The 21,771-nt window shown below is 51.0% G+C and overlaps 3 protein-coding genes across 3 annotated transcripts in view; 2 read left to right on the top strand and 1 right to left on the bottom strand.

The window, feature by feature from the left end:
- The window catches only part of ece2b (endothelin converting enzyme 2b), a 13,769-nt gene extending 13,422 nt beyond the window's left edge, over nt 1–347 (bottom strand). Inside the window, exon 1 of the mRNA XM_047051907.1 lies at nt 314–347. Within this exon, the coding sequence (XP_046907863.1) occupies nt 314–347 (34 nt within the window). The remainder of the gene's footprint in view (nt 1–313) is intronic.
- A 244-nt stretch (nt 348–591) lies between these two features.
- Nucleotides 592–14,872, top strand: LOC124489218 (1-phosphatidylinositol 4,5-bisphosphate phosphodiesterase eta-1-like). Its single transcript, XM_047051906.1, has 16 exons — nt 592–600; nt 984–1,091; nt 1,638–1,793; nt 2,738–2,800; nt 3,900–3,994; nt 4,547–4,644; nt 4,792–4,971; nt 5,313–5,420; nt 5,588–5,712; nt 5,999–6,083; nt 6,512–6,658; nt 7,523–7,602; nt 8,549–8,608; nt 9,362–9,579; nt 9,706–9,878; nt 10,673–14,872. The coding sequence occupies exons 1-16, from the start codon at nt 592–594 to the stop codon at nt 13,327–13,329; spliced, it is 4,362 nt and encodes a 1,453-aa protein (XP_046907862.1). The 3' UTR covers nt 13,330–14,872.
- A 385-nt stretch (nt 14,873–15,257) lies between these two features.
- On the top strand, nt 15,258–21,305 carry LOC124489217 (extracellular calcium-sensing receptor-like). The gene is made up of 12 exons (XM_047051905.1): nt 15,258–15,535; nt 17,113–17,291; nt 17,733–17,833; nt 18,160–18,339; nt 18,592–18,780; nt 18,900–19,110; nt 19,189–19,385; nt 19,472–19,681; nt 19,955–20,078; nt 20,195–20,388; nt 20,494–20,775; nt 20,871–21,305. Exons 1-12 carry the CDS (start codon nt 15,258–15,260, stop codon nt 21,303–21,305), a joined length of 2,580 nt encoding a protein of 859 aa, XP_046907861.1.
- The last annotated feature ends 466 nt before the right edge of the window (nt 21,306–21,771 follow it).

Raw genomic sequence — 21,771 nt, 5'->3', positions numbered from 1 at the left:
GAGGGAGACAGAGGGAGACAGAGGGAGACAGAGAGAGGGAGCCAGACAGAGGGAGACATACAGAAGGGGACAGAGAGAGGGAGACAGAGAGAGGGAGACAGAGAGAGGGAGACAGACAGAGGGAGACAGAGAGAGGGAGACAGAGAGAGGGAGACAGAGAGAGGGAGACAGACAGAGTGTGGGTAAATCTTTAATCCTGGAAGAAAGACGGCAGAATATCGTTCTTCTGGTAGGCAGCATGACACACACGTACACACACACACACACACATACTTACGGTACACACACACCACACGTACACACACACACGTACTTATGTACACACACTCTATATTGGATTGATCCATTGTGTTGTGAAGGGGTGATCAGATCAGTATGCTGACACTCAGTCAGGGCTGTCAGGGTGACGGCACACGATTGATTTACTACAAACGTGTGTGTTAGCGTGTTAGTGTGTGTCTGATTGTGGATCCTTGTGTATGTGCATGAGTGTGTGTGTGTGGATGTGGATGTTTGAGTGAGTGTGTGTGTGTGTGTGTGTGTATGTCAGAAGAGAGCAGGAGGAGGGATCTATTGAGATCTGGATGATCTATGGTACCTGTGACAGGTGTTTAGGGACAGTGTGTGACATGACTGTGTGTGAGAAATGTCTGCCCAACAATCAAGTCTCTCTCCCCCCCCCCCTACCCCTCCCCCCCCCCCCCCTCCCCCTCCCCCTCCCCCTCCCCCCTCCCTCTCCCTCCCCCCCTCCCCCCCTCCCCCCCCCTCCCCTCCCCCTCTCCCTCCCCTCCTCCCCCCCCTCCCCCCTCCCCCTCCCCTCCTCCTCCCCCCCCCCCCCCCCCCTCCCCTCCCCCTCTCCCTCCCCCTCCTCCCCCCTCCCCCCCCTCCCCCCCTCCCCCTCTCCCCCTCTCCCCCTCTCCCCCTCTCCCTCTCCCTCCCCCTCCCCCTCCCCCCTCCCCCTCCCCCCCTCCCCCTCCCCCCAGGGGAAGCGTCTGCCCCCGTACCTGTCTGCTGATGTGGAGGAGGGGGAGGTCTCAGATGATGACAGCGCCGATGAGATGGAGGACGACTACAAGCTGAAGAACAGCAACGTAAGTTACACCACACACACACACACAGAAGCACACACACACACTAACCAAGCAGCCTAACTGATGCCACTGTGCCAGATAAGCGATGGCTGCAGCACTAATTGGACTGAAGAGTCTTAGCTTGTTAGCATGTAGCGCTCGTTAGCATGTGTTAGGCTAATTACTGCTTAACGACGCTGCCACAAACCTTACTGCAGGTCACACTCTCATCGCTCTCCGTATGTCGGTGTGAGAGAGAATCTCCACCCCTAAGGTCAAAGGTCAGCCCTTCTGTGATGGAGACAGACCAGGTGTTAATGAGGTGGCAAGACAGTGTTTAGCTCTGGGGCCGCTCTCACGAGGTTGGTGAACTGGACACACACACACACATATACATGCACACTCTCACCCACTATCTCTCTCTCCCCTCTTCTCCTTCCCCTTTTCCTCCCCCTCTCCTCTCCCTTCCCATCCCTCTCTTCTCCACCCTCCCTCCACACCCCTCTCCCATCCTCTCCACACCCCTTTCCCTCCCTCCCTGTCCTCCCCACCCCTCCCCCTTTCTAGAGTAATGGCCATCTGCAGATGGAGGGCCACATGAGGAGGAAGCTGGACTCCCTGCTGAGAGAGGCTCAGATCGGGGACAAGGAGGACGGGGACAGCTTCAGCATCCGGGCCCTGCTCAGAGCCACGCACGTGGGCCTGCAGAAGAACCTGCGGCCGGTGGGTAGACACACACATCACACACACACACACACACCACAGGCACACACACACACACCACAGGCACACACACACACCACAGGCACACACACACACCACAGACACACACACACACACCACACACACCACACACACACACACCACACACACACACACACCACAGGCACACACACACACCACAGGCACACACACACCACAGACACACACACACACCACACACACACACACACCACAGACACACACACACACCACACACCACACACACACACACCACACACACACACCACAGGCACACACCACACACACACCACACACACACCACAGGCACACACACACACACCACACACACACACACACACCACAGGCACACACACACAGCACACACACACACACCACAGGCACACACACACACCACACACACACCACAGGCACACACACACACACCACACACACACACACACCACAGGCACACACACACACACCACACACACACACACCACAGGCACACACCACACACAGGCACACACCACACACACCACACACCACAGGCACACACACACACACCACACACACACACACACCACAGGCACACATACACACGCGTACATCCACACACAAACCACACACACACCCTAACACGGGGAGAGATATTCTTCCAGCAGGGCAGATGGATCAGCTGCCTGTTGCTGTTATTCATATTTCATGTGCTTGGCTCATATTGGGGATAATTTTAGAGCAGCTTCTTAACATCCATGTTTCTGTTCTGTAAGCAGGAGAGGAGGAGCGGGGGGGCTCTGTACTGTTCACTCTCTCTCTCTTGTAGTGGAAATCTTCCTTAACACTCTCTCTCTCTCTCTCTCTCACCCCCCCCCCCCCCCCCCACACACACACACATACACATACACACACACTAACTCTGTGTTGTGTTGTGATTGACCCTCCAGTCCTCCAAAGCTCCCCTGAAGAAGTCTCAGAGCAGATCCTTCATCAGCACCCTCAAACAGAAGGTGAGACCAGCTTGCCTCTAACCTGCTTCACAACCTGCCTCACAACCTGCCTCACAACCTGCCTTACAACCCGCCTTACAACCTGCCTCAAAACCTGCCTCTAGCCAGTCTCACAACCTGTCTCACAACCTGCCTCTAACCTGCCTCACAAACTGGCTATCAACCTGCCTCACAAACTACCTCTAACCAGAGTTTACTGCTCTTATCGTCTCCCCAACACCCAGCAAACTACTGACAAACAGCAACAACAGCTCACCCTGATACAACCTTTCTAGAAGGGAAAACATTTGACTCCAGGAAGTTTACTTCTGCAGTACTTAGATTATTTCTTGCCTTGCCTCTCTCTCTCTCTCTCTCTTCTTCCTTGGAGATATTGTTTCCATTTTGATACTAATCAGTATCGACAAGCGTGGAATCATCCGACCCTGGGATTGGTCAGGGTGACAACTAATTAATATGTATAAGGCAGGCTGATTCAGCCCTCCTATTGGTCAGGGTGTGCAAATGCAAAGATGCAGCCCTCCTATTGGTCAAGCAGGGCTAAGATGCTGCCTGCATCTCTAACTCAGTTATCCTCTCTGATCTGTGTGTGTGTGTGTACCACAGTAACTGAAGCTATGCTATCCTCTCCTTCCTCCCCTCTTCTCCCCCCCAACCCCTCCTGCTATTTCCCTTCTCATCCCCCCTCCCATCATCTTCATCCTTCCCCCCTCCTCTTCCTCCTCCTCACACATTTTCAAATCACAAACTCAAGCCCTCATTTCCAACTGGAATCATCAAATTGAGATTTCTTCCGTGTGTGTGTATGTGTGTGCGCCCACATGTTAATTACCCCTTGGCAAGCTGCCCAAAGACTATAATTATTGAGACACTCAACTTCATTTAAGCTTTAATAGTAACACACAAACACACTCACATGCACACACACATACAAATGTGATTTCAGTGGAAATTGTGACAGTAGATGTACAGTATTTCTGTATGTCTGCATTACCTTCATGTTATAAATGTCTGTGTGTGTGTATGTGTGGGTTTGTGCGTGTGCGTGTGCATGTGCGTGGGTGTGTGTGCGTGTGTGTGTGTGTGTGTGTGTGCGCAGAGGCACTCCAAGTCACGGCTGAAGTGTCAGAGTGAGGAGGGAGAGGAGGACGGCCAGGAGACTTCCGGAAGAGAGGCGGGAGGACAACTAAACAGGTGAGCTCCTATTGGTTACCCTCGCTATCCTCCTGCCAGAAATGCGTCTGGTTGTTGGTTGGTTTAGCCCCAGGGCTCCATGTGTGATTAGGACGCCCTGGGGGTGTTTGGATGGGATGTTTCACCCAGACAAGGCTTGGTTCCTGTCAGGTCCTGGGGGGGACCTTCCATCTTCTCTCAGCGTAGCGGCAAACATGTCCTGGCTTCCACAAATATAATGTTTTCTGTTGACTGAGAAAAAAAACTGACCTGGATGTCAAAAATAACCTTTAGCTCAGGTGGAACATTCTGCACAGAAATCACCATGAATTACTATTGTGCGTGCGTGGGTGTGTGTGTGTGTGTGTGTAACTACTTGATGAAGGCATTTCCTTTGATGCTTCTTCCTGTGGTGTACAAGCTGCCACAGGATCTCTGTGCTGCAATCATTGTGTGTGTATGTGCTGTGAGGTACCTGTACCTGATCTTTCATCTCTCTCTCTCTCTCTCTCTCTCTCTCTCTCTCTCTCTCTCTCTCTCTCTCTCTCTCTCTCTCTCTCTCTCTCTCCTCAGGGGTGGGAGGAAGAGAAAGACCATCAAGCTCAGCAGAGATCTGTCAGACCTGGTGGTGTTCACCAACTCTGTAGCCTCTCAGGACAGCCTGGACGAAGGTGACTCACACACACACAATCACTCTCCCACACACTCTCCCTATCTGGGACACTCCCTCCAGTGGTCCTCCCTCCTCCTCCTGCTCTCAGCTCCTCCTGCTCTCAGCTCCTCCTCCTCTCAGCTCCTCCTCTTCCTGTCATCCTCAGGGACTCCAGGGGACGTCCTGTCATTCAGCGAGACACGAGCCCAGTCTCTGATCAGCCACAGAGCTGAGAACCTGCTGTGCTTCAACCAGAGGCAGCTGTCTCGTATCTACCCCTCTGCCTACCGCATCGACTCCTCCAACTTCAACCCCCAGCTCTACTGGAACATCGGCTGCCAACTGGGTGAGACAGCTGTCCGTCTCGCTGTGGTCATTCCTGGTTGGGTGAGAGGCCTGGTGACTTGGTCTGGCAGGTGCTGTCTGATTGGTGACCTGGTCTGGCAGGTGCTGTCTGATTGGTGACCTGGTCTGGCAGGTGCTGTCTGATTGGTGTCCTGGTCTGGCAGGTGCTGTCTGATTGGTGACCTGGTCTGGGAGGTGCTGTCTGGGTGAACAGGGTGATGAGGGGGTGAACAGGGTGATGAGGGGGTGAACAGGGTGATGAGGGGGTGAACAGGGTGATGAGTGGGTGAACAGGGTGATGAGGGGGTGAACAGGGTGATGAGTGGGTGATGTGTTCTCCAGTGGCTCTGAACTACCAGACGGAGGGACGGATGATGCAGCTGAACCGCTCCAAGTTCCTGGTGAACGGAAACTCAGGCTACGTCCTCAAACCCCCCACCATGTGCAATGGTGCAGTATGCTCTCTCTCTCTCACACACACACACACACACATACACACTATATCAACTACACACATGGTGGAGGAGGGGGGAGGGTTGAAGAGTTGGTCAGGAAAGTTCCACAGACTGAAGTGTTCTCCTGGCTGTGTGTGTGTGTGGTGTGTGTGTCTCTCTCAGGCTCCTTCAACCCCTGCAGTGACGACCCCCTCCCAGCCTGCCCCAAGAAGCAGCTCATCCTCAAGATCATTAGTGGACAGCAGCTGCCCAAACCTCCTGACTCGATGCTGGGTGACCGGGGAGAGGTGCACACACACACACACACCAAAATGTTCGAGCTGTAATAATGCATACACACACAGCTGAGTTCTACATGATTATCCAGAATGAGAGAAACCGCGTCTGTTCAGCTGTCACTCCCAAGACCAACTAACTCATATTTGACATGCTTTCTGTCTCTATCTCTCTCTCTCTCTGTCTCTCTCTGTCTCTCTCTGTCTGTCTCTCTCTCTCTCTCTCTCTGTCTCTCTCTCTCTCTCTGTATGTCTCTCTGTGTCTCTCTCTGTATGTCTGTCTCTCTCTTATATTCAGATTATTGATCCCTTTGTGGAGGTGGAGATCATCGGCCTGCCAGTGGACTGCTGCAAGGAGCAGACTAGGGTGGTGGACGACAACGGTCAGACACACACACACTCGCACTCACACACACTCACTCAGACTCTCTCACACACACACTCACACACACTCACTCAGACTCTCTCACACACACACTCACACACTCCAGGAGACCAGGGCAGACCAGGGGGGTACTGCCAGCCCTGTCCCCAGGGAAGAGGGCCCGTGGCAGGGGAGAGGAGAGGGAAAGGTCACAGTGCTCTGGAGAACAGCAGGGTTATTAGATGACTGTGGAGAGGGTAGCCATCCATGAAATACCTCATTTGCTCAATACTTCCAGAACGCTAAAACATGTGTCAGTGTGGTGTCTAAAACTGTGTGTGTGTCTCTGTGTGTGTGTGTGTGTATCTATCTGTGTGTGTGTGTATATATATCTATATCTATCTGTGTGTGTGTGTATATCTATATCTATCTGTGTGTGTGCGGCAGGTTTTAACCCTGTGTGGGAGGAGACCCTGTCCTTCACCCTCCACATGGCTGAGATTGCCATGGTGCGCTTCCTGGTCTGGGACCACGATCCTATTGGTCGAGACTTCGTAGGCCAGCGGACCATCGCCTTCAGCAGTCTCATGCCAGGTCTGTTACTCTGTGTGTGTGTGTGTGTGTGTGTGTGTGTGTGTGTGTGACACACGCAGGGCTGTGAGTGTGTGTCCTGACTCTCTAACCTTGAGAAGTGTCTGCCTGCTTCTGAGGTTAACAGACACACAGCTACAAGAATGGATGAACACACTCCCACACACACACACACACACACACACTCACACACACAGGTGGACACTCACACACACACTCACACACACACACACACACACGCATACACACACACACACACAGGTGGACACACTCCCACACACACACACACACAGGTGGACACACACACACACACTCACGGACACACACACACACACACACACACACACACAGGTGGACACACACACACACAAACACACACACACACACACACACAGGTGGACACACTCCCACACACACACACACACACACACAGGTGGACACACACACACACACAAACACACACACACACACAGGTGGACACACTCCCACACACACACACACACACACACAGGTGGACACACACACACACACACACACACAGGTGGACACACTCCCACACACACACACACACACAGGTGGACACACACACACTCATGGACACACACACACACACACACACAAACACACACACACACACAGGTGGACATACTCCCACCCACACACACACACACACACACACACAGGTGGACACACACACACACACTCATGGACACACAGTTCTGTAATTGACAGGTGTCTGTGTGTTTTGCTTGGAGTGAGGCATGGATGAGCACCATATTAAACTCCCAGCTAGAGTCAGGTCACTCATCTATGTTCTCCTCCTCTTATCTCTCTCTCCCCTCCCTCCCTCCCTCCCTCCCTCCCCAGGATACAGGCATGTTTACTTGGAGGGACTGACAGAGGCCTCCATCTTCATCCACGTCTCTGTTCATGACATCCATGGAAAGGTAGGAGGCATCATCCAGCCAGCATTACTGTGGTGTTAGCCTATCTCTCTATTGCTCTCTATTTCTGTATCTCTTTCTCTCTCTCCCTCTCTTTCTCTCTCTCTCTCTCTCTCTCTGTATATCTCCCTCTCCCTCCTTCTCGCTCTCTCTTCGGAACACAGCACAGTATAAGCCCCACAGTCAGAGGATAATTTTTTTGTGTTTGTCTCCTGTGGTGCTGCTCTAAGCTGAGCTCTGCTCTCTCCCTGTGCTCTAAGCTGAGCTCTGCTCTCTCCCTGTGCTCTAAGCTGAGCTCTGCTCTCTCCCTGTGCTCTAAGCTGAGCTCTGCTCTCTCCCTGTGCTCTAAACTGAGCTCTGCTCTCTCCCTGTGCTCTAAACTGAGCTCTGCTCTCTCCCTGTGCTCTAAGCTGAGCTCTGCTCTCTCCCTGTGCTCTAAACTGAGCTCTGCTCTCTCCCTGTGCTCTAAGCTGAGCTCTGCTCTCTCCCTGTGCTCTAAGCTGAGCTCTGCTCTCTCCCTGTGCTCTAAGCTGAGCTCTGCTCTCTCCCTGTGCTCTAAGCTGAGCTCTGCTCTCTCCCTGTGCTCTAAGCTGAGCTCTGCTCTCTCCCTATGCTCTAAGCTGAGCTCTGCTCTCTCCCTGTGCTCAAGCTGAGCTCTGCTCTCTCCCTGTGCTCTAAGCTGAGCTCTGCTCTCTCCCTGTGCTCTAAGCTGAGCTCTGCTCTCTCCCTATGCTCTAAGCTGAGCTCTGCTCTCTCCCTGTGCTCAAGCTGAGCTCTGCTCTCTCCCTGTGCTCTAAGCTGAGCTCTGCTCTCTCCCTGTGCTCTAAGCTGAGCTCTGCTCTCTCCCTGTGCTCTAAGTTGAGCTCTGCTCTCTCCCTATGCTCTAAGCTGAGCTCTGCTCTCTCCCTGTGCTCTAAGTTGAGCTCTGTCTCTCCCTGTTTGTCTCCAGTGGAGTCCCCTTGTCCTGAACCCCAGCTTCACCATAATGCACTTTCTAGGATCCAACAAGGTATCGGCCTGTGCTGCATGTCCTCCAAGCATGAGCCTCCAGAGCGGAGGCTGCTGGAGGAGATGTGACCACAGTGTCACCATGTCAACTGTGTCACCATGTCAACTGTTTTGTTGTTGTGTTGTTGTTGTGTCCCGGGGGTGGGTCCTGGTGAACTGTCCTGCAGGCTGTTTGTTTGTTTTGTGACTTCATGTTGATGTTGTGGTGCTGTACATCAGGAAGTTGTAGTGTTGCCTGACTGGTGTGTGGCGTCTGGCTGGTGGCGCCATCTAGGGGCTGATGTTTGTCATGATGTACAGTTCCATGCCTGCTGTTGACAGGAAAAGGAAATGTGTTGTTTTATTGTGGGTGTAAACATGTTCCTGCTCTGCATGAAGAAGGTTTCCTGGTGACTGGGTTACCTGGGTTACGTGTGTACGTGCAGAGCGTCACAGTCTTTGTGTTTCCTGGTGACTGGGTTACGTGTGTACGTGCAGAGCGTCACAGTCTTTGTGTTTCCTGGTGACTGGGTTACGTGTGTACGTGCAGAGCGTCACAGTCTTTGTGTTTCCTGGTGACTGGGTTACGTGTGTACGTGCAGAGCGTCACAGTCTTTGTGTTTCCTGCTTGCGTCTTGATGTCGTCTTAGAGGAGAGTTACTGAGCCCACCTGTACAGGTGATGGACTGTAACCCATCTATGAATACTAATCCTGCCTCCTCTCCTCCTTCTATCCGGCCTCCTCCTCTTCTCCCTCCTCCTCTCCCCCCTCCAGGGTCGTCAGCTGCGAGGCATCCGGGGTCTATTCAACCGCGCCTCCAAATCCTCTGTTGACACCAACTCAAGCTCCACCCCCAGGAAGCGTTCTCTTAGTGACCAGCTCCTGCGCCGCACGGCCAGTGCCCCCGCCAAGGGTCGCAAGAAAACCAAGATGGTGCTCGCAGAGTCGTCGTCCTGCATCGCGGACAGGAAGGACAGGAAGGGCAGCGCCTCGTCCTCCGCCTCGGATAGGAAGGGGAGCGTCACTTCCTGTGTGTCGGACAGGAAGGGGAGCGTCACTTCCTGTGTATCGGACAGGAAGGGGAGTGTCACTTCCTGTTTGCCGGACAGGAGAGACAGGAAGGGGGCGGGGACGGGAGGGGAGGCGGCGGGGGTGGAGAGACGCGGCCCGCCACCCCGACCCTCCCTGACCCATCGACCGCTCTCCATGCCCCTAGAGAAGATGCTCCAGGGCCAGCTGTCGCTCTGCTCCCCCAGTCAGCACCCGGACCTGGGGACAGACACTGTCATAGGTGGGTACCCTCTAATGGTCCTCTAACAATCAGAATGAGACTTTGAAATATTACAGAGCAGGGTTGGAGTTTAACCCTACAGGAGGGTATCTCTCCAGGAGCAGGGTTGGGGTGTAACCCTACAGGAGGGTATCTCTCCAGGAGCAGGGTTGGAGTGTAACCCTACAGGAGGGTATCTCTCCAGGTGCAAGGTTGGAGTGTAACCCTACAGGAGGGTATCTCTCCAGGAGCAGGGTTTGGAGAGCCCTTAGCTAGACTGTATGACAGTGTTTCACTAGAAACTCGCTTCTTCCTCTTTCAGACTTTAACTTTCTTCTTCCTTCCTTCTCTGCTCTGTTCTGCTCTGTTCCCTGTAGTAGAGAAGTGACTAGCAGGTTCCAGCAGGTAATCCCTAACCCTATTAAGGTTGCCTCATCCTCAACATCTCCTGTTCCAGTGTGCCGTACATTCTTCATCTCACTTGACTTAACAAGCACCTCAAAAGTAGATCTGCTGTATAATTATAACATATAAAGTCCCCTTCCTGTCTTGGTTAAGTCGTCATATTTGGTCCTCTCTCTCCTGAATATCCATGTTTCCTTCTGTGACCTACACAGCTCCATGGTCCGGTCCGCTCCCCAACCCCGCCTTTCTCTGTTGTGTTTTGATGGTACATTCCATTCGTTTGTGTTGCTGTTGGTGACTTGTGCTGGCTGGGTGAAATGTGTCAGTTGGTTGTCTTGACGTCCATCGTGCCGTATTGGAACAATCTGCTCGACTTCCCTACCACTCATTGGTTGATTGTGTTTCCATAGGAACCGGCCCCGTGGACTGGCCTAGATCCGCCTCCCTGGATCTCCTCATCCAATCATCTGCTTCTCTTCAACCCAGAGTCTCCACCCCTTCCACCCACCCCACAGATAGGACCGGAGAGCCCGACCAATCAGACGTGATATCCTACCTGGTGATTGGTGGAGAAGCAGGAAGAGGTGAGGGAGAGGAGAGAGTGCTGAATGGACCAACGAGAGACGAGGATCTCTGCTCTCCTCAGAGGAAGTTGCGTATCCATAGCGACCCCGCTAAGACAGACGGCAGCCATGTTTTCTCCCCTCCTCCAGAGACCGATCACAGCTCCACCCTCCGCACTGCTGCCCCTCCCCCTTCCTCCTCCTCAGCACCCCCCCGCTCCCCTGTCAACGTGGATCGCTCCGACCTGCGTAGCCCCGCCTCCTTGCAGGATAGCGCCCTCTCACGACTCATCGATGCCGTCTCTATCGGCAACGACAGCGACACCTGCGGGTCGATCTCCGCTCTGATTGGCCAGTTTGATCTCACCGCTGACAGGAGTGACCTTGCCATGACGACAGGAAACCCTGGCCGCCACGTCTTCGGCATCCCGTCCCCTCCCCCCCGCCCTCTTCCCCTCCATCTCCATGGTTTCCAGGGCTCCAGCACCCCCACCCAGACCCCCCCGGACCCCCCCTCGCCTCGCAGAACCCCAGGGAACCCCCTTTCTCCTCATAAGGCGAACAAAACCTCCAGCTACACCGACAAAATTACAGGCTGCTTCTCTCCTCAGAAGACGGCTCACACGCCCAGCCCCACGAGTCACCGGGAGGCCCTCTCTCCTTCCGAACCCCCCCTGGCGGCCTCCCCTGGTGGCCCCCCTCCTCTCTTCTCCAGCCCAGAGACCACGGAGCAGGAGGAAGTCTACACCATCCTGGACGAGGAGGTGCTGTCTCCCGTCTCGGTGTACAACCTGAGGGAGCAGACAATCAGGAACATCCAGGCTGACTCTGCAGAGAGCACCCCCCCAGCCAGCCTGGGTCCCTCCCCGATCAGAGTGCCTCCTCTCCCGGGTACGGAAGCCACAGAGCCCTGGGGGAGCTCCCCCACCTGGAGGGGAGTGCTGGAGGAGACAGGGGAGAGCTACCTGGACGAGGATGCTGTCCCGGGGTTAGAGAGAGAGTGGGGCGTGACATGGAGTCACACGCGCCCTTCCGTGAACGGGAACCACTTCCTGTTGTGTCAGGACTCGGCAGGAAGTAGTTTGATGGAGGTGGAGGTCAACGTGGACGAGGATCCGTCAGAGACGGCTGTGGCGTCGCCACGTCACGCCCCGACCTGGAGACACTCCAGCCCCACCAAACGCCACGCCATCTACCAGCAGAGCCGCTCCAATCCAGACCTCCCACACCAACACCAGTTCCCGCTGCGCTACACTCCCCAGACGCAACGCCCCCTCTGCCCCTCCCCCCTCAGCCTTCCCTCACTCCAGCCCTCCCCGGGCCACGCCCCATTGGCCACACAGCACTCCGCCTTCCGACGCCCCCGTGCCCCCAGACCGACCAATCCCAGCCCTCTATGTCGCACCAGCTGCCCCTCCCCCCACGACAGAGCGGAGCTGACCAATGGCGGTAGACAGTTCAGCAGGACATTGAGCCAGCCACACAGCTACAAGCCTGGAGGCGTCCAGGAGGAGAGCCTGTCCAGAGAGCGAGGCCTGTACTCCCCCAGCTCTGACAGCGATCTTACACACAGTCAGACAGACTACGGCTGCCTCCTCTCTGCCTCTGCACACACCCAGCCCTACAGCCCTACAGACAACCAGCCACACCCCCTTCCACAGACACACACGGGCCCCCCTCTGACCCCTAGTCCTCAGCCGGGGCCCGAGGCCCCCCGGCCCCCCATCGCTTCCAGCCCCTGCAAGTCTAAGTCCCTGGGCGACCTGACGTCTGAGGACATCTCGTGTAACTTCCAGAGCAGGTACCACATCATCAGCCGTAGCTTCATTACCCCGTCCATGAGGGAGCGGAGGAGGGGGGGCCCCCTGGGGGGCCTTAGCAAGCGGCCCCCGTCTGCAGATAGCCTCACGGAGCAGTTGAGGAGGCTGGTGAGCCTGGAGGACAGCGACAAGCCCTCTCAGCCGCCCCGGCTGCCCCAGTCACTCCCCCAACTCCTCCCACCCTGGCACCAGTCCCAGCCCCAGTCCCAGCCCCAGTCCCAGTCCCAGCCCCAGCCCCAGTCCCAGCCCCAGCCCCAGCCCCCCATCTCCCCTCCAGGTCTTGAGGATGAGGACTCCCCGCCCCTCCTCTCCCGCCGGCTCTCCTCCCGCAGCCAGAGCAGGGTGCGTCACATCAACAGCCGCGCCCGCGAGAGGCAGCAGGAGGCCCTGAAGCCCCGGGGAGGGACGCTGAACGGCGCCCCCTGCAGTATGGGAGGGGTAGTGCTGCGTAACAAGCCGGCTTCCCAGAACCCCCCGGTGAACAGGCACTCCACCGGATCCTACATCGGGGGCTACCTGGACCACCTGGAAGCCCGGGGGCTGCCGGAGGGGGCGTGCACCAGCATGCGCCATGGATACGGGGATCACTATGGAGACCAGTACTACACTGATGACTCACTGTTGACCTCCGACTCCCCTTGCTCCTCCTCTGAGCCTGAGGTCTACTTCCTGCTCCGGCTCTAGGGTGAATATGTCACGGTTGAGACGACTATGTCATGTCAACGTGGAAGTTGGGTTGTCATGGGACCAGTGGTGACTCATTAGCTGCTGTAACAGGACCTTAAACTAGCTAAGAGGTCATGGTAGCTAACTGCTGCACTCTTAAAACAAAACTAAATAGGGCAACAATTGTAAAACCAAATTATCACACAATTTGTTATAAACATTTCTTAAATCTAGACAACTATGTCGATGTAAATCCACTCATTTTGTCATCCTTTGTAATGCAATATGTTAGCCAAAGCTGATCCCTTGACCATAAAACATTTACTTCTACAAATTACACAGGCTAATGGGTAATCAATCGCTTTGTCTCATCCTACATATATTGATTTTAGCTCCTGCTATAAGCACTGTAGACTAAATGACCATCGACAATACTCAGTACTCACTCGACAACTGTCATAAATCAAAAACATTCTTGAGCAATGCCTTGTGAGCCAAATGGAACTGATTGAAATATGTAACTGTTGTTTGGATCCTGTGGGCTTCTGACGATACTGGGCGACTTCCGTCAAATCACACAGAGACAATGTTCCCCTACTTTCAAATGTAACTGTCAGTTCTTAAGTCTTACCTCCTGGTAATGACTGTAAAAAACGTGTGAGAAAAACGTGTACTTCCTGTGCGTCCTGTCCAATGAGGACGCACTTCAGTTGGAGATCCTCTTCCTGGTTTGCCAGTCTTACTGTAAATGTAACCTGTATAAATACTGTCTGTTCTGATCCAGTGTTTGAAATGTTTTTGGGAACAGATTCCTGCAAAACTGTCCTACATTGGCAGTACTGCCCTGCATTGATTGTTCATGTTGCTGTCCTGTTGCAGTAGTTCTGTTTCCTGTTCAAACATGTATATTTACTATTGAGCAAAAAAACTAGGAAACCTGATGGATTGTTTAATGTAGGTCTGTTTAGTCTAATGGTCTTTTTTGAAAATGGAGTCAAACATGGTCAGAGATCTTGAGTCTTCCTTCTCTTTTGAATGTTATTAGTAAGTTTGTGTTGATTTGGACATAATTTTTTTTTTCTCCATAGAGTCCAGTTGTTAGTTAGGAACAAACTGTAAGATTATGTTTTTCTGCATGTTAAATGTCAAGCATGACTATGCACCAACTATAAGACAATTGTGTACTACTAGCTTTGCACAGAACAAGACAAGTTGCAATGGATGCAAAACAGAATGTAGACATGCTTGCAATTGGATACACTACAGTACTATATGGTACATCAACATGCTTGCTCAGATCTGCTTTTGCTCTTAACAAGCTCTAAAACAATATCCCCTCTTTTGCGTAATCAAAACTTTTTACTTTGATAAGGTTTCATGCTAGAGGCGGCTAATATTAATACTTGTTTGTTTTTTTCGATAGAGAGACAGTTGCAGACCGAGGGTTTTAGATGAACAAACAAAAGAGCAGTTTTTTATTTTTGTTTTGTGTGTTTAAGTTCATCCTCTCTTCTTTGTATGATTCCTCCACAGATTACTGAGTTTTCTTACCAATGCAATAAAATCGGAGACATGTGACTTGAACAAAACACAGGCTTCTTAGTCACTGTTTTTCCGTCTCCGTAATCGTGTGTGTTTACTGGTTAGTGTCTGTGTCCTGGGTTAGGGTTGCTGTAGACGTGGCACACTCTCTCACACACACACACACAGACCTGTAACACAGACTGTACACACACCTCTCAAACACACTTTAGCCTCTCACACACTCCCCACACACACACACACACACGTCACAGAGTATCACGCCACCTCTCTCTAGGGGGAGGTGTTTTTGAGGGGCTTCTGTTTCAATAACTTGTTTTGTCCTTTGCAGCCACGATGGTCATTATAAAAACACACTCTTGCCCTTGACAGGAACTCATATCTATGCCTGTCCTGCACAGTCCATGTTCCTGTCCTGGTTCATCTCTGGGTGGCAGAACTCAGCCATGCCCCTGCTGCTGCTGTGGGCAGTGGGCAGGGATGTGGGGGGCAGAGGGGGTTGGGGGCTGGAGGTGGTCCTGGCCACTGTGTGCTCGCGGTGGGACCAGTCGGAGGCGCTGGATCACCGGAGCCTCTCCCAGGATGGGGACGTGCTGATTGGGGGACTCTTCCCTTTCCACAACCAGCCTCCTGCCCCAGACCTGCGCTTCACTACACCCCTGGACCTGCAACCCTGTGCCAGGTAAATATCAGATCAGGTTTGAAGTTCTGATTTCTCATCAGGTTTACATGTTGTGTTTTATTATTTTAGCAGATGGATAAAAACGTCTGCTAAATGCATAAATGTAATGTAATGTTTCATCCAAAGTGATGTATGAAAAGTGTATAAAAGAAAGTACCGTAGAAGAACAAGGAACAGAAGTGCAGAGTTCTCAGAACAGTCATAGTCGAGGGACAGTGTATTTCAATAAGCATTATTTGTCTGTCATTTTGGACAAAAAGCGTTAAATGAATAAAATGTCTATTGTATTTACCAGGCACAGTGCAAAGTACAATTTTCTGAACTATTACTATATGTTAAGTGCAACATCAGACTGTAGTGGGTTAACTCTTATGAGACAGTTGATCAGCAGAATCTCAAATACAACATAAAGTTCTGAAAGAAATAAAGAAATTCACAATGCAACCTTTGTCCTACGAACCATTGGTTTCAAAAGCAACAATTTAGCAGGTATTATAACATTTCTGATGTTTTACTTTTAATTTGATAGTTTTTCTGGTGAGGACGTTTCCAGCTCTGGGCTGTTTCATTGCCTCTTTATGAAAGTCTTCATTAGAATAATTATTTTTTATGTGTATTCTGCTCATTTAGTTAAATCCTCAGAGACTTCATTGTCATATCGCTTTTTGTCATAATTTGCCTTTCAAAGCACTACAGGTACTCTCTCGCACTTTTGAGGTTCATCTTGTTTAATTTGTCATTTGTTTAACTACATGCTCTTATGTTTCTTCCTATTGGCACTTATTTGCTTTTCACAATGTATGCTTCATGTTTTGGCTACCTGCAATGTTTTTGGGGCTATCTCGTTGTTTATGATCAGTGACCTATGCACTTTTGTAAAGCTCTCTCTTGGAAGTTTGCTTTGGATAAAAGCGTCTGCTAAATGAATAAATGTAAATGTGGTGTGTCAATAACGAGAAGCTGTCAGAATTCATTATATTCAGACATGGAAAGTACAAACTGTTTCTACTGATCTACAGAAGTTGTCAGATAAATTGCACAAAATTATATTTGTTAAATTATTAGTCAAATGTGTGTGTTTACAATTGTGTATAAACAGGGAATTAAGTATTTTAGCTGTACTTTTAGTTATATACAAGTTATAATTTTTTCAGTATTATTTTTATTTTATATACAGTATATATAATTTTTTACCTTAAATGAAGTTTCTTACTTAGTTCCTGCATTCTCATGTTATGTCATGGAAACGGACTATTTACACAAAAGGAGCAGTTAAAAAATATCCATGTAAAATAATAAGTTGAAACACTATCAAGGACTAACATCATATTATGAATGTGAAATAATGTGGTTTCTCAGACATCATTCTAATTCAAGAATATTTGTTCATGTATACATGGATGATAAACCATGATTTCAAAATGTTTGTGCTTAATCCACTTTCGGACGAGAATTCAGTAAATTTATTTGACTATATTTTCCAAAGTTTTCTCCTCAGAATAACAAACGTCTCCTTGTGAAGCCGGTTAAGCATCTGAGTCTCCCTCGGTTCCCAACACTTATCGCCATGGTTTCAGTTTTCAGGGGCAGCAAATGAGATGGGCACACGCCATGGTGTTTGCGGTGGATGAGATTAACCGGGATCCCTTCCTTTTACCGGGGCTGCGTTTGGGCTACCGTATTCTGGATAGCTGCATCATGCACCCCTGGTGCCTCCGAGGGGCGCTGTCTCTGGTAGCAGGGAGGAGCCCGCAGTGTGGAGCACAAGCGGGAAAATCTGCAGGTATGTTTCTGTCTTGAGAGAGTGGATCTGTTTAAATGCATCGTCATATACACATTAACAGAGTTTGGGGAAATAAATGCTTGATTTTTAGGCTTCCCCAACAACTACAACAATTTAAACAATGTACAGTATTTATTGTATTTGTTTTTAAGGAAAATATTAAATTGTACAAAAGAAAAAGCAGTGCAGCGGTTTCAGTTAAGGTATTGAACATTCTGCATTACCTTGTAATGTTATTTTTTATTTTGTGTGTAATTGACTTAATCAAAAACTCTAAAAAAACAACTATTTTTTCTTTGTCTTCTTTAAGAGTTCTAGGTTGGTTTAGGTGCAGTTCAATGGAAGTAATGTGTGAAGCCCTTAGTGACAAAAGGCTTAAAAAATAAGGGTTCATTTGATTTGACTCCTCTCTAGATGGGCGATCTGCAGACTCTGTGTCTCTGGTCATCGGCGACGCCTCGTCCACTCAGAGTATGATCCTCGCCAGCACTCTGGGGCCTCTCTCTGTACCAGTGGTGAGGACACACACTCACACACACTCACACGCTCTGGGGCCTCTCTCTATGCCTGTGGCGAGGACACACACTCAGCAACCCCTGGAGAATAGCCCTGTGATCCAGACACGATGGGCTTATTTCAGTGGAACTGCGTTTTACTGCAGATCAAGTTTCCACATTTAAATACCCACTGACCGTCACTTTGGGTAAAAGTGTCTTCGAAAATAATACATCTTTATGTTGATATGATTTTTGAGAAAGTAAAACAGATGACTGCACGCTGTAGGTATTTAACTAAATAAACGTAAACATTTTTTTTTGTGCTGTTCTTGCAATTCCTCCAGATCAGCTACCAGGCCAGCTGCCCCTGTCTCAGCGACAGAAGTCGGTACCCCAACTTCTTCAGAACCATCCCCAGTGACGTGTTCCAGGCCCGGACCATGGCCCGGCTCGCTCAGCGCTTTAGCTGGTCCTGGGTCGGGGCCGTCGCTGTGGACAATGACTACGGGCGTCTGGGCATTCAGGTTTGTCTAGCTAGGGGTGTAGGGCAAGAATTTTGACTTGAGATTTGTTTATTTTCTGGTCATCTGCATTAGTCAATTGAAAAGAGCAATATTCAGATTTTTGTCTATGGTCTTTTCATGTGATAATTTTTGAAAGAGTTTCTGCTGAGATTTAATTGTAATTTTTTACTTGTGTCTAAGACTTGCAGAGTGCTGAATGTAACCACCATGACCTTACTATCCGTCTGTCAAACCTCCACTGGCATGCTCCAGGTGTTCCAGGAGGAGGTCCAAGGGACAGGAGTATGTCTGGCGTTCTTCGAGACCTTCACCAGGGCGACTCTGGCGAGGGACATGGAGCGGGCCGCTGGTACCATCCAGGCCTCCTCTGCTCGCGTCATCCTGGTGTTTGCCTGGTACACTGACGCCAGAGCCCTTCTCCTGGAGCTGGCCAAGAGAAATGTGAGATTATACCGCTGGATCAAATTTTGCAGTGCCATCAGGGTGCTGCCATCTATCGCTTTGGATAAAAGCGTTTGATAAATGAATAAATGTACCACCCTCTGTGTTGTGTGTTGCAGGTGACTGACAGACAGTTTCTTGCCAGCGAGGCCTGGAGCACCAGTACAGAGCTGCTCCAAAACCCCGCCCTCTTCAAGGTTGCGCGCGGTGTTCTGGGCGTGGCTATCGGAAGTGCCCCGATGCCTGGGTTCAGCGCTCACCTGAGGGGTCTGCATCCATCACAGCATCCTGAAGATTGGCTCCTCAGGGAACTCTGGGAGATGGAGTTTGGTTGCCGCCCTGAGACAGGAAACACAAACGGCACCTCATCTCCTCCAGCCCCCACTGCCCCCCTCCTGCCCCCCTGCAGTGGAGCAGAGACTCTGTGGGGGGTAGAGAGCTCCTTCACCGACACCTCTCAGCTGAGGACCAGCTATAGCGTGTACCTGGCTGTGTATGCTGCAGCCCACGCCCTGCACAGCCTGCTCTCCTGCCCAAACAGAAACACACCCTCCTGGGGCAACAACCCAGCCTGCTCCCCTCCCCACAACCTCTCCCCTGCGGAGGTGAGCTAAATGCATCTCAGGAACCCAAGTGCATATTCATTCTTCCAAATAGTACATTCTCTATTTAGGCATTTGCTTTGCATTAGCTGTTGCAGCATCTGAAACGAGTGAACTTCACCCCTCCTCTCGGAGACGAGTTCTACTTCCGGGGTGCCGATATCCCTGCAGCCTACGACCTGGTGAACTGGTGGCCCACCAACAAGGGCTCCCTCAAACTGGCCACCATTGGTGAAGTCAAAGGGTCGGATCTCCGCATTGATGAATCAGCCATCCAGTGGATCACGGGATCGAATGAGGTAAAAGCAAAGGAAAACTTGATTAGGTATTTAGAATTTGATCAAATACATATTTACATACATACGTATACATGGTATAAGCAGTCATGAAGTAACAGTAGGGGTGCAACAATCGTATCGTGAGCCCAATATCGCGATATGTATCGTATCGTGAGCCGAATATCGTGATATGTATCGTATCGTGAGCCCAATATCGCAGTATGTATCATATCGTGAACCCAGTATTGTGACACATATCAAATCGTAATATGTGACCTGTCATTAACTTTGCAGCCCCCCAAGTCAGTGTGCAGTGAGAGCTGCCCTCCTGGCACCCGATTGGCCAACAGGAAGGGGCAGCCAGTCTGCTGCTTCGACTGCATCCCCTGTTCTGACGGGGAGGTAAGCAACCACACCGGTAAGAATCAACACTACTTTACTTTACTACTGACTGATACAAGGATTTTATTACCATGACAGGTAATTCATAACATTTCTCTTTCTTTCTTTGAATCTCTGCTCGCTGTCCTTCAGGTTCCTTCCAGTGTGAGCGCTGTCCTGAGGAGTTGTGGTCTAACAGCGAGCAGACAGCCTGCATCCTTCGTCAGCTGGAGTTCCTCTCCTTCAACGAAACCATGGGAATCACCCTGACAACGGCCGCCCTGTCGGGTGCTGCGGTCACTGTTGGGGTGTTTGTTGTCTTCCTGTACCACAGACACACTCCACTGGTGAGAGCCAATCACATGACTGTAATTCCTTTCATGGAAAATAATTCATTACATCTCTTCCTTTCTATCTTCAGTTATTCAAGTCCACTTTTCTTCTCATTTTAGGTCCGGGCAAACAACTCAGAGCTGAGCTTCCTGCTTCTGCTGTCACTCAAGCTCTGCTTCCTGTGCTCGCTGGTGTTTATTGGTCAGCCGTCTGTGTGGGCGTGTGGGCTCCAGCAGGCTGCGTTTGGGATCAGCTTTGTCCTCTGTCTCTCCTGCCTGCTGGTCAAGACCATCGTGGTCCTGGCAGCATTCCGGTCTTCCCAGCCCGGCACTGGGGCTCTGATGAGGAGGTTCGGCCCAAGTCAGCAGAGAGGGAGTGTCTGCATCGTTACCTGTGTACAGGTAAAGGCTGCTAAGACAGGAAAGCCTGCCATACTATAGTGTCTACTAAATGTTCATCTGAGATCAAAGGTTCTGGAACCTTCTGTGTGTTTCAGGTGGTGATCTGTGCAGTGTGGTTGTTCCTGAGTCCTCCCCTGCCTGAACGTGACCTGGGCCTCCAGGGCTCCAAGGTGGTGTTGAAGTGTGCTGCTGTGGGCTCCATGGAGGGCTTCTCCCTGGTCCTGGGGTACATCGGCCTGCTGGCCTCCCTCTGCCTCCTCCTGGCCTTCCTGGCCAGGAAACTCCCAGATAACTTCAACGAGGCCAAGCTCATCACCTTCAGCATGCTGATCTTCTGCGCCGTGTGGGTCGCATTCATACCAGCTTACGTCAGCTCTCCGGGGAAGTTCACGGTTGCCGTGGAGATCTTTGCCATCCTGGCCTCCAGTTACGGACTTCTGGTCTGCATCTTCGCCCCAAAGTGTTACATCATCCTGCTGAGGCCTGAGAGGAACACCAAGAAACAGATGATGGCCAAATATCAAACATGACAACAAATGGTGGCAAATATGAATACATTAACTTGTCACCTCTTGATGTCCATTCAAAAGCTCTATTCACTGAGCTAGACCCCAAAAAACATAATTGCTGGAGATGTAGGTATGTTCCTGGAACATACCTACATCAATATAGAACTATATCAAAACCCTGGTCTCAGTTTTGGTCAGTTTTAGCTAGCTATGTAGGTAGCAAAACTATTTTAGCTTGACCTTCACTGCATTGTCGTAATCCGCTCCGCTAGACTTTATCTACATTAAACTGCACCATTAGTAGCCTTCTGAGTGGTCGTTACTAAAGCGTGCCATTTGGTGAAGCCGTTTGCTGTAATTATAGCTAGCTAGCTAGCTAGTATTTAATCTCCTCAGAAAACGTTAATGTTTCCAAATTACAAAGCACTACTGAAGCTATCGTGCACGATGACAATAAATGTTTACACCTTTCATGTCCACGTATAGA

Source organism: Hypomesus transpacificus, unplaced genomic scaffold, assembly GCF_021917145.1.
Source record: "Hypomesus transpacificus isolate Combined female unplaced genomic scaffold, fHypTra1 scaffold_186, whole genome shotgun sequence".
Classification (NCBI taxonomy): Eukaryota; Metazoa; Chordata; class Actinopteri; order Osmeriformes; family Osmeridae; genus Hypomesus; species Hypomesus transpacificus.
This window is presented reverse-complemented; position numbering and strand designations above follow the sequence as displayed.